The sequence below is a fragment of the Branchiostoma belcheri genome, unplaced genomic scaffold (assembly GCF_001625305.1).
Source record: "Branchiostoma belcheri isolate BF01 breed outbred unplaced genomic scaffold, Haploidv18h27 scaffold3, whole genome shotgun sequence".
Classification (NCBI taxonomy): domain Eukaryota; kingdom Metazoa; phylum Chordata; class Leptocardii; order Amphioxiformes; family Branchiostomatidae; genus Branchiostoma; species Branchiostoma belcheri.
In genome coordinates, this window is record NW_017803909.1 from 1,897,093 (window position 1) to 1,912,569 (window position 15,477).

The following is a 15,477-nucleotide window of genomic DNA, read 5'->3' on the forward strand; positions in this document are numbered from 1 at the left end:
CAGATGCCTGGGAACGACAACTTAAGGTTGTTCCAAAATAAATAGGGGTGAAATCAATTGGACGAATTTTTTTCCTTATAAATGCGGAGCAAAAAAACAAGTGAATTTACTCACATACTTTTTACTTATAATACTTATATGACAATTGTATCAAACTAGTTATATTGTATGATTGTGGATTTGGTTAACGTTTAACGAAATCTAACTTCCCTAGGGAAGTATGTGGACTACCCCTAACACATGCGTACGTAGCCTTGCGGCTGACTGGCGGCCTTGGTTGACGTCGAAAGTTGATTACTGCACGTACAGAGGTGATGCCCCCAGACATTTGATCCTGAGCGGCGACTCTTTTGGTCAAAACGATGACTAGACGCTTTCTGTCCGGCCCTGGTCAACTGCAACACCACCAAGATGGCGACTACAAACGGGAACAGTCCGAGTTGTGAGGGAGGGGCATGTCCGAAACAAGGAGAAGCTGACGCGTCCGACAGCCAGGTAAGGGCTAAAAACATCCACAAACCTTCACTTGAATTGGTGTCCTTAGCCCATTTTACAAGGTTACATCGTGACGTTAAGTTTGAGCCACGTATGAAGAGCTTTTCATGCTATAAAGGCAGTTCTGAGAAGTACACAATGCCTACAAGACAATCCATAAATTATACAAGTGTTGCAAATAAATTATTTGTCCTGGGACAAACATGGAGGTGTGTGAAAAGCAACCGCCACTAACAAAGCATGTAATAATGTCTGATGTGATTTAATTTGCCGGTTCCCACCCCACCTAAGATGGGTGAGAACTGTGTATACAGGAATACATACTAGTACTAGTACATGTAGGCATGAGGACTGTTACAGGGATTCTCATGTTTGCAATTTTTATTTTAAAATTATTATAGGTCTTGTATTCTTACTACTAGTATTCTTTGTAACAATAGTAAGTCATATTATTACGGTATATAATAATATTGCAAGCAAGAGAATTGTCAGGAAGACAGACGTACATAAAGGGTATTCATCATTTTAACCCTTGACTCAAGGAAGGAGAATGCATGTCATGTGATTATGCGTGTGCAAATTCGGCAAATTATGGGATGGGGCAGAGAAGCCTTTAGCTATATAGGTGCCAATGTTCCCAATCTGAATGTCAGGCAGATTTGGACATGGCTTCTTCATGTCTGTGTGTCTGTTGATGAACCGGTTTAACTCCCTTTCATACACATAATTTGATACACCAGCTACACAGGGCCAGACATTGTGTTCATAAATTCTATAATGGCCCTGATACTGGAAGGGTTACCTCCCACTCCAAATGACCCTTGACATTTTTAGTTGGTTGTAACAATGCAAACAGCTGTCACGTTTATTGTGAGTGTGTTTTTCTTCTTTGGAATCTGTTAATCATTTATTCACTATTACTGTACTAAGCACCTATTTGCATCTTGTATCATGCATTTCATGCTACATGGTTCCTTTACTTTTAGTGCAGATATAGTAAAGTACATGTACATTCAGTACTAAGGGTATAATATACCAGTGGTATTGTCTTGATGAGGGAAATGTCATTTCCTGGTTTGGATTAAAAAAACCTTTTTCTTCACAGAATTCCAAGCAAGATGCTGTTGAAATCCAGCTGACAGATAAGGTAGAGGAAGTACTGACTGCAAGGTGTCTTTCTTGCCTCAAGCTTTGGATAGCTAGCCTGGTATCGAGTCATGCACAGCTTTGGTCTGCTACCAGAGTACAGGCTGTTCATATAATGTCACATGCACCTGGATTACAGTGTATGACTGTTAAATGCACTGTAAGATAGTGTACTTACCCACCAACATGGCTGCTGGGCAAAATTATGATCATTATTATTATGACGTCAATGAAAAGCCTCTGTGGCCAGGGTAAGCGATCATTACTAAGTAGGAGGCAGGTCAAAGCTGTGCACGGCCAGGCTGGGAGATGGCTTGTTATTTTTTTCTGCTGAGCCATGCATAAACATTAACATTTGCATTAATTAACAGCTTTTCATTATTCCCAACAAGCTTGTTTTTAACCAAGGTGGATAATTTCCTCAGGTGGTAGCATTAGGAGCTCTGTTCTTCATGCAGGCATGAGGGAGGTGCTACATGCTTTCTCGCCATTCTAAAGTCTGGTATCTTTCCTGAATTGCAACATCCACTGCACAAAATCTCATCCTTAAGCACATCTTAAAGCACTGTGTAAAGGTCCAGGTGAGGGAAGAAAGTCGGAACCTTTATGCATTGTATAATGTGTGCTTAAAGTTGAAGAAAGAATTTTGTGTAGAGATCATACATAGTTTAAAAACAGACTTCGCTGTATTTTTGTAGGTGATCTTGATGAACCCTGAGATGGCTGTGAGGACCATTAAGTCTGCCGACGCGGCTCAGATGTCCGCGGAGGACGTCCAGTACGCCCTGGGAGCAGACTTTCACCGCGGTCTCACCCACGAGGAGGCCGCCAGGAGACGGCAGATCCACGGCCATAATGACTTTGAGATTAACGAGGATGAGCCTCTATGGAAGAAATATCTTGGGCAGGTGGGTATCGTGATGTTTTTGTGAACTTTTTTTACCAGATGCATTTCACAACAGAATCACATTCACAGAAATTTACAGATGCCTCAATGTTGACATACATGTAATTACCAAAGGAAAATAAAAAGTGTTGTAAAAAGTTAGATTCTTTCTGTGATTTTAAAGTTATACAAACATGAATTTTTTTAATCAAAAGCTAAAGAGTTGATCATCTGATTAGGTGGTCAATCATAAAAGATTTCAAATGTATATAGCTAAGCAACTTGATTATACTACGTATGAAATATTAATTTTTTATATACAAAATGATTGTAGCAGGTAAAGATGACTTAACCTAGAGTTTATTTTTCTCTTATTTTCCATCCAGTTCAAAGACCCACTGATAATGCTGCTGCTTGCTTCAGCGTTCATCTCCATCTGTATGAGACAGTTTGATGATGCAGTCAGTATCACAGTGGTAAGTTCTATCTCACATATGTAGAGTTTTACCTAAAATTATACATTGGGCAGTCACTGGAGAGAGTAGGCCAAGTGGTCAACTCTTTAGTGCTAGTGTTGCCATGCTAAAGTAATAGTAAGCAAAAGGCTTTGTGTGTTTAGCTGTTGTTGCCAAGTAATGTTATTTAAGTATTTGTCAGAACACTCTGTTGTTCACTGATGAAATTTGTTGGTAGCTATGGTGATGTTTAACTTCAGGATGCTTAGCCATTTGCTGCCAATTATCTATTGGGAATGGGATTAGACAGCAGGGAGAAGGCAGCAGCTTTATTTTTGTAAAATGGAGTACAACTTTGCAGTTTTGCCAGTACCTAATGGTTAACAAATACACAATTCTCTGTTTCAGGCAATCATCATTGTAGTAACAGTTGCCTTTGTACAGGTAGGTACTTTTCCTCTCTACACTCATGGTAGGTGAAAGTGAAGTACATTATCCTGATGTATGAAAATTTTAAAACCCTTGAGATATCAGTGAACTCTATTTTATTGTGAACTTCCTTACACAGGAGTACCGGTCAGAGAAATCACTGGAGGAGCTGACCAAGCTGATGCCACCATCTTGTCATTGGTAAAACCATTATGTGTTTTATACCTCCAATACCAACTTAGCAATACCTTGCCTGCTTTCATACAACTTTGATATATCTTGACTAATACAGAGTTCCTACATAACTTGTGGAGTAACTGCCATGTTTTTCTCGTGTTTCAGTGTGCGTGAAGAAAAGCTGAAAGTTTTTCTGGCACGAGACCTGGTCCCTGGTGACACTGTGCACCTCTCAGTAGGAGACAGGGTGCCTGCTGATGTCAGATTATTTGAAGTAGGTCTTGTTAAGCTTTTCCCCACTGTGTATTAGCTCTTTGGCATCAGATATAGGTTAGATTATATGAACATAAATGTTCTGGATAGGGAGGCAGGGGGAGGTGGATTGAAATATGCTGTATTTGCTTTTGAGCAAATGTCGATCTTTGTAGTAGATACATACAATTCATTTTGTATACTTAGCAGGTGAACTGTTCTGTTATGTCTTCCTCTATTACAAGCTAACAGTATGTTAACATATATAATTACAAGCAAAGGATTCAAAAACTTTTTTATGAAGCATTTTTCACTTTTCTAGATGGTAAAGCTGTGACGATGAGCTATTCTGCAATTTCATAAAGCTGTAATTATTCTTCCTCTGGATATTCAAAAATTCATTTTAATAAAGTTGATCATTGCTGTTCTGTTCCATTTCCCATCCAGGCTGTGGACCTGCAGATAGATGAGTCCAGTTTTACAGGAGAGACAGAGCCCAGTACCAAGTTCACATTCCCACAGAAACTGGCTGGTAACTTAGGCGTGGCTAACAAGAAGAACATTGCCTTCATGGGTACTCTTGTGAGGTGTGGGAGGGGGAAGGTAGGAGAACATCTTCTGCACATCAAAACAAATTCTCTGTTTTAATTTGCTTGATTAACTGAATGCTATCTTTGTTCTGTATTGTGTTAAAAGTATTTTTGTAGTAAATTAGATGTCATAGATCTATAGGGTACCATGTACATGTAGTACTAGTATTAGTTGTACAGTATTGTTTAAGTATGGAAATGACGATGTCACTGTATGTAATGGTTTATTTCTTACATACACAAAGTTAATGAAATCATGTACTAGATAATTTGAAAGAAACTTTAATTTTTTGTTCTGTTTTACTTTACAGGGAATAGTTATAGGGATTGGGGAGAACTCAGAATTTGGGGAAATCTTTAAGATGATGCAGGGAGAAGAGGTAAGGGCTCACCATTTTTTTTACTAGTCTGTGTGAAAAAAGTGTATACATTTTTTTCAAAATATTGTTCAAGCCAACTGTATGTATGATACCTGTGAAAGTATGCATCTGGATTTGAAAGTTTCATTTCATCAAATAGGAAAATTTTTGATATATCTAACTTTCGCCATTCCTTAAATTGCAGGCTCCAAAGACACCTCTTCAGAAGAACATGGGTTTGCTGGGAAAGCAGTTGTCCTTCTATTCTTTCTGTATAATTGGTGGGTACATGTGTTCGGTACCTTATTTTAGTACACACTAAGGTTCAATATTTACATTATACCATAGCCTTTGCAACAGAACTCAAGTAGTTCAATAATTCTAGGCAATAGGCAATATGCCTTTGGTCAGATATTTGTTCAGTTGTATCTTGACTTTTCTGAGGCGATTGTTGAAGTGAAAGTCAAACAGCACAAGCTGACAGAACCATTCTACCTTCAAGCCAATATTCAGGGCATACCACTATAACTTACTAAAGTGTATACTAGTATTACCGGTAGTACTATATGACGTAATGATGTTTATGTACACTGGAGTGTCCTTGTTCTAATATGTATGTATTAACAATGATGTTTTGCCAAAATATTACCACTCCCATCTCCATTTGCGAAGTGTCAGGTCTATAGTACCAATATTAATGTTGTAACCGTTGTTATAATTCTAATTTTGTTGTTATGATTCTAATTTTCTATCTCTCCCCTGTCAGGTTTGATCATGCTGCTCGGCTGGCTCCAGGGCAGAAAGATGCTGGACATGTTTACAGTGGGAGTCAGGTAGGGAGATCCTGGTTAAACTGATGTTGTTATCACATGTACAATTGACTATGAAAACATATTAATCATGATGAAAGTAAACAATGCGTGGGTGGAACAAAGCCTATTGATGTTGCCTGTTATCTTTTATGTTTTTCTTTATTTGAATAGGATCAGGCAACTTAAATGTACTGATACTTTTTTTCTCTTTTGCCACACAAGAAATAATGCATTATTTATTGCAATAAATAATCTTAGCTTTGGAAAGAAGTCACAGTGCCGCATAAGAATACCTTTTCTGTGCAGACAATTTACGGTGCAGCACTCAATTATTCATAATTGTACACTCTACATTGTACACTCTACAGACAGTTACATTTTTGCATTTCTTTATGATTATGCTTTATGTGCTGTAAGAGACAGAAGTATGATGTAGTTAATACTTCTGAGGTTTAAGGGTGGATGATGGCTCCTAAAACAAAGAAAAACAGAAATTCCCACATATAGAAGGGTTGTATGAACATCAAAGTTCTTTATTCACAATCACTTGTTTTACAAGGACTAACATTTCAATGAGCATCTGTCATTTTCATCATCAATAAAGTAAAATAAGTGGTTGTGAATAAAGAACTTTGATATTCATACAACCTTTTCTATCTGTGGGAATATATCTCTGTTTTTCTTTTCGAAATGTCTGCATTTTGATATTCAGTCATTCACCAACCTGATGAAACAGAGAATTATTTACAGAGAAAAGGTTGTAGATGTGCATGCACCTAAGTTTTACTAATGTGTTTGTGTTATATCTGACAGTTTGGCAGTGGCTGCCATTCCTGAAGGTCTGCCAATCGTGGTCACAGTCACACTGGCCCTGGGAGTCATGCGCATGGCCAAGAGAAATGCCATTGTCAAGAAACTGCCTATTGTGGAAACTTTAGGTCAGCAGTTTTTTTTCAATATCTACAAGTCTCTAATAATTATTGTAACTTGTTTTTTTGCTGGTGGAGAGAAGCTTCCAAGGACTGACTGTTATTTATCATTTTTAATATAAATATGGCACTTTTACAATGCATAGTTATACAATATATCTTTTACTAAATTGGATTTGTGTATGATTTTTGTTTTGTATGAATTGTGACTCTTCAATTATTCAATGTTAAGATATGGCATCAATTTAATTGAAAGAAATCTCAAACAAACTTACACAATGCCAAACCTGCCTAATATCCTAAGAGTAGTATATGGTAGCAAAGGTCACACTGGACCACAAAGGTTCTTCTTCATTTAGACATTGAAATTTGAATGCCCTTGGTGACACACAATGCATTGGCACTAAATGTGGATTGTCTTGTGCCAAAGTTTATGTGTACATGTAGGTCATGTTGTGTTGATATTTGATACCCTGTGTGCCCTGCCAGGCTGTGTAAACGTGATCTGTTCAGACAAGACTGGGACCCTGACCAAGAATGAGATGACTGTCACCTCTGTAGTCACTGCTGATGGAATTATAGCGGAGGTAGGACTTACATTGTATGAACAGTATGCATGCATTTACTTCACACAAATTCTTGGTGCTTAGAAGGAACATAATAAAAGGAAGGAATTAAACTTTTACACATGACTTATGATATAAGCATTGAGCTTTCAGATGGCATCTGCCAGCTTTCTTCCACTACTGACAAGGGTAGTCTTGAGGTTCGAAAGTCAACACAGGTCATTTCCAGTTTTGTGGCTTAAAAAATTATCAATTCCTGTATATTGCAGTTTCAGTACCAAGGACAGCAACACTTGGTTAGAGTACATAGAGATTATTGTAGTAAACTGTACAAAATGCAGTTTATGTCCCTAACATGAATTGAGTATGTGAAGGTTAGGATTGTACTAAGTGAAGTTACCTGTCTGCAGGTGACAGGAGTGGGGTATAACTCAGAAGGCATGGTGTATGTGGAGGGTGCTGAAGCTGACAGACACCTACACGCATCAATATGGCAGATTGCAGAGGTAACACAATATTATTGATGACTTTTCAACATTCATACATTTGTACCGGTTTTCAGTGTTTAACGGATATTCTTTTTCAGTACAAAATGTAATTTGTGAGTTATGCACCTTGTTATATTGGATGTCAAATTACTGGGCATAATTCTTATAGATTGTGTATGTATAAACTGAACAACCATAGTCTATATATACATTCCGGTCCTGTAAATATAATAGACCTCAAGAGAAAAAGGCATGGCCATGTTGTTTATCTATGTTTATGTTCCAGGTTGGTTGTTTGTGCAATAATGCTGAGATCAGGAAAGAGCAGCTCCTGGGGCAGCCAACAGAGGGCGCTCTTGTGGCATTTGGCATGAAGGTGAGGCTTCTGAGAAAGACCTGCTTGATACACAATGTTGGAATAATAGCCACTTATTTTTGCCATAATAATTATCATGTCATGAATTTTGTCACACATACCAACTGGATACAACATTTTAAGGAAATAATTGGGGGTAGCATCTTACATTTTTGCTGGCAAGTAACTGTCAAAACTGTTTTCTTCTTACTTATAAGTTTGCATATTGTACTTCATTGTAAGAATAGAATGTACTTGACTCCATGGATGATCAGTGATGTTATGTTTCTCCACAGCTGGGTTTGTTCAGAGTCCAGTCCCACTATAACAGGCTGGATGAAATCCCCTTCAGCTCAGAGAAGAAGTGGATGGCTGTGAAGTGTGCTCCACGGAACAAGGAGGTATTGAGTCACTCCAGGTTCAGCAGGTTACAAGTGGTGGGCATGCATCAGTCTTCTTAAGCTGTTGTCTTGTCCTGATGAAGCACTGTAGTCCCTAAGGTCCTGCTTCTTTCCACCACAAAATATGCTATATTGCACAGTAGCCTGACCCTACTGTTGGGAAGTATGAGGACCTGATACTAGTACATGGATGTAGAATATACATTTGTACATGTAGTACACAATGACATGTACTGTTGAAGTTCAGAGGAGACCTGTCACTGATATGTGCACATATGATGGTATTGATCAGCTTTATCTGATTTCATGGTTTCTTAGATGTATAGCAACATGTGGTTCCATAGAAATCTAGTTTCTCTAGACATCTGAAGTCTTCTGGAGCTTGAGATCTAATTGAGATATTTTTCCATTAAACATTGTAATATCCAGATTTCCTGAAATCCATGTGTTTATCCTTTTGTAGAAGGAGACTGAGGAATACTTCATGAAAGGTGCCATAGAGCAGGTGTTACAGCAGTGTGCGACCTACAACAGCCGGGGTACAGCCATCCCTCTCACTGAGAAACAGCTGGCAGAGTACTACCACAACGCACAGCTCATGGGCAGGGCTGGCCTCAGAGGTACAGTCAGCTAGATGGTCTTTTAGTCAGAATCCTGTAACAATGTACTGCAATGGTTACAATTATATTTCCCCAACAAGGGTAGCATTCGTTTGGTTTGTATTACAAATGGAAACTGAAAGAAAACTATAGAAAAGTAACATTTGCAAAGCAAATTGCATATTATGTTTACCTTCACATGGTCTAGCCTGACAAACTACAGTACTGCTCTGTTTATTCATACCCATTACCCAACACCACAGGATGTCTGCTACAGAACCAGTTACCATAGTGACAGACATCTTGTCCAGGTCGTTGACTTATTTGTTTGGAACAAAAGAAGAGGAGGAAGAAGGAGAAACAATATGTTTTCCTTCTTTCTGCAAAGGTGAACATAGAAAGCATTAATTTTCCTGAATTACATGTATCCTACAGTTCTGGGGATGGCGAGAGGCCCGGCCCTGGGGAAGCTGACGTTTGTGGGGATGGTGGGCATCATCGACCCTCCCCGTCCTGGAGTGGCAGAGTCCATACGGACCCTACAGGGGGGAGGGGTGCACATCAAGATGGTGACTGGAGACTCGGAGGACACGGCAGTCGCTATTGGTGAGTTACTGAAATTTGTCTAGATCTGTAGAAAATGTTTATCAGAAAATGTCTATCATTTTCCTGTTGTCATGACTATGGGGAAAATATTTCATTACTCTCTAAATGCTTCTCTTATTTTTTTTGTATGCTTTGGAATAACATTGCCTGTATTTGAAGTGTTCTCTTGGTGATGTACTGTGAATGAGAAGATGATAGAATGTATGACTGTGCCCCTATAGGCAGCAGACTCGGTCTGTATGCCCATGGCAGCCAGGCCATGTCTGGGGAGGAGATAGAGAAGATTGACATCATGGAGCTGTCACACAGGATTCACTCAGTATGTACATGTACAACCAAACTACAAAGAAACTACTCAAAAGACAATCATGTCTACAATTAGTACTATTTGTAGCTGTTTTTTCTACAATACTGAACTAGTAAAAAAACAGTAGTAGAGTATGTGTGCATTTCCTGCTAAAATAAGTAATTGGAAATGAAATAAAATATCTTTTCTGTCTAACTATGTTTTGTATGGCTAGAGAAAAGAGATTGAAAAGGGTTATGCCATCACTAGTATTATTTCATTTGGGACGTCTTTCACTTCTATCAACTTACTAGAGACTGTTGTTAATCCTTACAGGTCTCAGTGTTCTACAGAACAAGCCCAAGACACAAGCTGAAGATTGTCAAGGTATACTCCAACTTCTTGAACCCAAGACAATGTATTGTGTTTTGCAACCACGTAGTGGCCCATATTAGACTTTGAATTGTTTTTTTAAGCTGATCTTGAATATAGTTAACAGTTTACAGGGCTCAAGATACTTTTTATGCATACTTTAATACCTGCAGGTAACATTGAAAATTACCTGCACCAGACAAATTTTATCTGCACCACTCAGGCTTTCAGAAGTATGGATTATACTAAAAACCTTTCCCATTGTTGTAAACACCAGGCTGTCCAAGCTAATGGAGACATCGTGTGTATGACTGGAGATGGGGTGAACGATGCAGTGGCCCTGAAGACAGCTGACATTGGGGTGGCCATGGGGAAGGTGGGGACAGATGTCTGTAAGGAGGCAGCCGACATGATCTTAGTGGATGACGACTTCTTCACTATCATGTAAGACTTTAATATAGAACACATACAATCTCCTTATTGTGATCTTCATTACCAACATGTTACAATTACTGAAATAGGTTGGAGCATCATTGTTTTAAAAAGTCGATGAGATGTTCAAGAAAGTTAAGTTAAAGTCTTTCTCACACTACATGGTGTAAGGGGCATTGCCCATCTCCATTTCTTTAGCCCTTTGGTCACACTGCTACGCTAAAACAGTAGGGGCTAGTTCACTGGTAGTACATAAATGCTGAGCACAAAGTAGAGAAGCAGTACAATTTCATCAGAAGTCCTTGGAATGGCTGAGGTTTTACCCAATTGACCGTGTTTGTTGATTTCTTCAGGTCTGCAATTGAAGAGGGGAAGAGCATCTTCTACAACATCAAGAACTTTGTGAGATTCCAGCTCAGCACGTAAGTTTGCAGCTTTTCTTCTGCAACACTTTGTCCCTATTAAAAGAGTTACTCCATTAATATATGGTCAGTTTTTATGACTAGCAAAGCACAATTACAGCACTATTACTAGTATTATATGAAATTTTAAAAAAAAATCTGCACTATGATGAAGGGTTAATCTTGCCCTTCTGTTGTTATATACAGGAGTATAGCAGCCCTGTCTCTGATAGCCCTGTCCACAATGAGTGGTCTGCCTAACCCTCTCAACGCCATGCAGATCCTCTGGATCAACATCATCATGGACGGACCTCCTGCTCAAAGGTTCGCTACATTTCATACCTGTATGGCATACAGTTGTCAAGTACAGCATCACACTTTCATACTGAAGAAAACAAATTTTCAGTGGATCTTAGAAACCCTGTCTTGAGACTGTTTGCAAATTACCAAATCTCTAAAGTGACTGCCTTCTTGATTCTGGTGAGTATGCAATGTATCTCTCACAAATCTTTTGTTGCTTTTACCTTTTAAACAACTAGGTGTATTATTATTGTCGCCTGTGGATATACATTTGTATATGAAGTGTTCCCTCTAAATGTATGTATGTTTCAATAGTATGTTAACATGTAGTAGATGAAGTGGTAGTTTACCAGGCTAAATGTTCAACTGTCATGCCCTACAGTCTGGGAGTGGAGCCTGTAGACAAGGACGTTGTGAGGAAACCTCCTCGAGGTGTCAAAGACTCCATCATCACCAGGTCTCTCCTAGGGAACATCCTCATGTCAGCTATTATCATCGTCTGTGGGACTCTCTGGGTCTTCCACAGAGAGGTGAATATTGATACAATGTGCATATTATGTAGATACATGAGAACATGTTGATACACCTGAATATGTAGATACAGTACATGTAAACATGTAGATACACCTGAACATGTAGATACACATGAACATGTTGATACACCTGAACATGTAAATACAAGTGAATATGTAGATACACTTGGACATGCAGAAAACGTGTCAATAATGTTCGTTTCCATGGCTTCCTATAGCAAAGTGGCTGGAACAGCTAGTACATGTATACTAGTACATACAGGTGTGTTAAAGTCATACTTCACAGTTTGACCTTGACCTTGCCATTGTTCCTACAGATGATGGACAACATCATCACCCCACGGGACACAACCATGACCTTCACCTGCTTTGTGTTCTTTGACATGTTCAACGCCCTCAGCTCCAGATCACAGGTAACAAACATGTTCTATCCAACATGGAGACTTTTCTTTGTGTTCATTTCTTTACCCTCTCTTTGTCTTGGGTTCACAGAGGCTACATATATACGTCAGTATGCTGCAGTATGCTTAGAACTTTTATTCAGCTTGTGACACGTGTGACAGGCTGGATAAGTTCTAAAAGGGAACTATTTTACTTTAGTTTGTTCAACATTTCCCAGCTGACTTGTCCTATGGCTGTAAACAAATATACGGCTGTAAGAACATATTGTCGTCTTATCATGTTACCATTTAACAACCTAAAGTATTTGTCTTTTTTATTGTTTGCAGACTAAGTCCATTTTTAAGATAGGTCTGTTCACCAACCGTGTGTTCCTGTATGCTGTTGGAGGCTCCATTATTGGCCAGCTGTTAGTCATCTACTTCCCACCCCTACAGAGGGTGTTCCAAACGGAGGCACTCAGATTTGAAGGTACATACAGGCCCTGTTATTATTTGTAGAATGTAGTATAATGTTAGATTAGTCTCTTACATCATTGTATTTTCTTTTCCATACACGATGTTTGTACCTGAAATTAGCCCCCAGGCATGTATTTGCAATAAAGTGTCACTATATTGACGTCATTGCTATTGTTTGTGATACATGATGATGAATCAGAAAGCAGTAACTAAAACATTACCACTAGAATTTTGCATCTTTGAATCATTCACTCTAAAACTTGCAGAATAGCATTTCTGATCATGTTTAGTTAGTGTGAAATATATGATTATCGAAAAAATGTAGTAGGAAATTTGAATGACAAAGAGATGATATGAATGCCTAGAATTTATTTTGGACATGTTAAACCTTCAGGCTGGAATATTTACAATGTACATATTCTCTTACACATGTTTTTTTCTCCCCTCAGATATTGTTCTCCTGGTGGCACTTACCTCAACAGTCTTCATCGCATCAGAAGTTAAAAAACTGATCCAAAATGTACAGACCAAACCGTACGACCAAGTCAAGATTGATGAGTTTGATTATGTATGACACAGCAGCATGCTGGGAGCTGGGGCCAATGGTCTTTGTTTATAATCATACACCAATGAGCATTTTACATAAGATGGGAGAAGGCCAGTTTAGTTTTCTCTTCGTGTACTTAAAAAGTTAGAGTTCATGTGCACTTAACTACCTAATTGTACTGTCCGTTATTCCACGAGATTCTTGTGAAATTAAAGTAAAGCTGCACTGAAACAGATTTGTAATGACTATATAGTGATTGCACTAAGCTGAAGATGAGCTTTTTATAGTATCGTGATTTTGTTTTTCATTTCCACTCTGACCAAAAATGCCTTCTACTTAATGTGTTGACCTTGCACATATCAGTATGTAATATGCCTCTAACGTGTATTAATTATTTGTACCATTGTGTTTTATACTTACATGTACAGGTTGTTTTACAACATTAATTGTTCTCTATGATGAGTGACATGAGTACATGTGATTATTTGTTAAGAGATTATGTGGAGTATTAATAGTTTATCCAGTGCTGTTTTTAATTGTGCACTCTTCATGTAAAAAAGTTTATTAGATTACATGTACTTCATTTTTGTGAAGATATCAAAAGGACATATAAATTTGACAAAAAATGATCACAAGTTTATTTTGTCCTAATACAGAAATCGTGAATTTGGTTGTCACTTATTAAGTGGACTTTTTCATGATGTGAGTGCAGCAAAAGTAACATCACAGCCTTCAATAACAAGTGTAAGGTAATTGAAGATCTGGTAATGTGAAATGTAGGGTCCTGCGGCTTAGCAGTAGCATGTTTGGCTCAGGACCAAGAGGTCCCTTGGGAAAGGCACTTCACATTACTTTCCTCACTCCACCCAGTTGTAAAATGGGTACTTGACTTCGGTTGGAGAGGTAAAAGACGGAAGTTGAGGGGATAGGCACTGCCTTTCAATACCATGCCCAAGAGACAGTGGTTTAACAATCCACTGCCCCTACGGCCTGAAAAAGGACTATGGGACTACCTTCACATTTACCTTTAATGTGACATGTATTACTGGTATACTATAGATGGGCATCCATGGTGTCAGGTGTTGTTCAGTTTGTGGACCTTGTATGTCTGTAGGTGACATACATGTAAGTGTTAATAGGACTGCTCCATTTTAAAGATTATGAAGGACGAAACCTTTTTTTAAAGAATAGGTGAAAGCCCAAGATCTCATTGTTCATAAAAGTTGACTGAAAGTAGGGTGAAAATGTTCCTATCTGCTGTCTTCTATTTTGAGATTTCAATATGGACGAGTCCAAAGAGATTACAGTATATTGTGCACTGTGTTACAAACATACACAAATGAAGTGTTATTGTAAAAGGTGACATGTTATGATGTACTTATGTTGATTCAGAGTATTTGCAATGATTACTGTTTGTTCATCTGTAAAGTAATGGACCAGAGTAGTTTGGTGCATCATGAGGTGGAACAAACAAAAAGAAAGTTCTTTTACAACATTGCCAACATCTTGTGATAGGAAAAGCACTGAATAAAAGTTGTATTTAAATAATTACTACTGATACTTGAATGTCTTTTTGTGGCAAATTCGCTTACAGCCTTTATGGTTATAACTTCTCATAAGACACAGATACATGTATTTGACTATATTCCAATGGTAGTCTCTTGTGATGCTAACGTAAGAGCACTGGTTTTTCTAAAGACATGTATCCACGCAGGTTAGAATTGGTATTTGAGTTGCAGAGCTGCAAAGGTATGCAATATATGCCCTAAAGGGTCGGTGGAGAATGGCTGAGTGTCATCAATTGCAAACCTATGAATCATATGCCCTAGGCGCATAAATCTCTTCAAGTTTTGCGGGCGTAGTAGTAATTACTGATTTATTTATTTTCAGCAAGGAGGTTTTAACCTCATTCGTTTCACGATGTTCTTGGTCACTTATGCACAGCGTCCGAAATATGGTGCCGACAATGCCCGATGCATCTCCCTTGAAAGACATGTACATGTACAATGTATCACTGGTCAACGCTCGTTCGCGGGATGTCGACAACTCTAAAGAGATTTGCACGCTTATATCTTCGCTCTATCTGTTTTCCTCAAGATATATGGTCGATCTTCGCCGTACTGACGTCAATGGGCGTATCCTGGGCATAGCTTGGGGTAAAGATAAGGGTTGCACTTGCACATGTGCCGTCCAATGAAAACCAA

At 38.5% G+C, this 15,477-nt stretch overlaps 1 protein-coding gene across 3 annotated transcripts; it reads left to right on the top strand.

Moving 5' to 3' along the window:
- Positions 1–228: 228 nt before the first annotated feature.
- Positions 229–14,821, top strand: LOC109473637 (calcium-transporting ATPase type 2C member 1-like). Of its 3 annotated transcripts, none has more exons than XM_019773570.1 (27): positions 229–495; positions 1,601–1,642; positions 2,340–2,549; positions 2,914–3,003; positions 3,391–3,426; positions 3,551–3,612; positions 3,754–3,862; positions 4,288–4,443; positions 4,742–4,810; positions 4,995–5,070; positions 5,556–5,622; positions 6,415–6,539; positions 7,020–7,117; positions 7,507–7,602; positions 7,871–7,960; positions 8,236–8,376; positions 8,804–8,960; positions 9,375–9,545; positions 9,767–9,864; positions 10,168–10,218; positions 10,481–10,647; positions 10,989–11,057; positions 11,244–11,360; positions 11,719–11,866; positions 12,187–12,282; positions 12,598–12,739; positions 13,176–14,821. In XM_019773570.1, exons 1-27 carry the CDS (start codon positions 412–414, stop codon positions 13,298–13,300), a joined length of 2,892 nt encoding a protein of 963 aa, XP_019629129.1. In that variant the 5' UTR covers positions 229–411; the 3' UTR covers positions 13,301–14,821. The 3 variants fall into 3 exon arrangements, with proteins under 3 accessions (XP_019629129.1, XP_019629130.1, XP_019629131.1); XM_019773571.1 differs by having other exon boundaries at positions 8,236–8,340; XM_019773572.1 differs by lacking the exon at positions 1,601–1,642.
- The last annotated feature ends 656 nt before the right edge of the window (positions 14,822–15,477 follow it).

Excerpts from the sequence above, each read along its gene's own strand:
- LOC109473637 (XM_019773570.1), top strand. The coding sequence starts at position 412 with ATGGCGACTACAAACGGGAACAGTCCGAGTTGTGAGGGAGGGGCATGT. Across the intron at positions 3,004-3,390 it reads ATGCAGTCAGTATCACAGTG|GCAATCATCATTGTAGTAAC; the intron begins GTAAGTTCTATC and ends TCTCTGTTTCAG. Across the intron at positions 3,427-3,550 it reads TAACAGTTGCCTTTGTACAG|GAGTACCGGTCAGAGAAATC; the intron begins GTAGGTACTTTT and ends TTCCTTACACAG.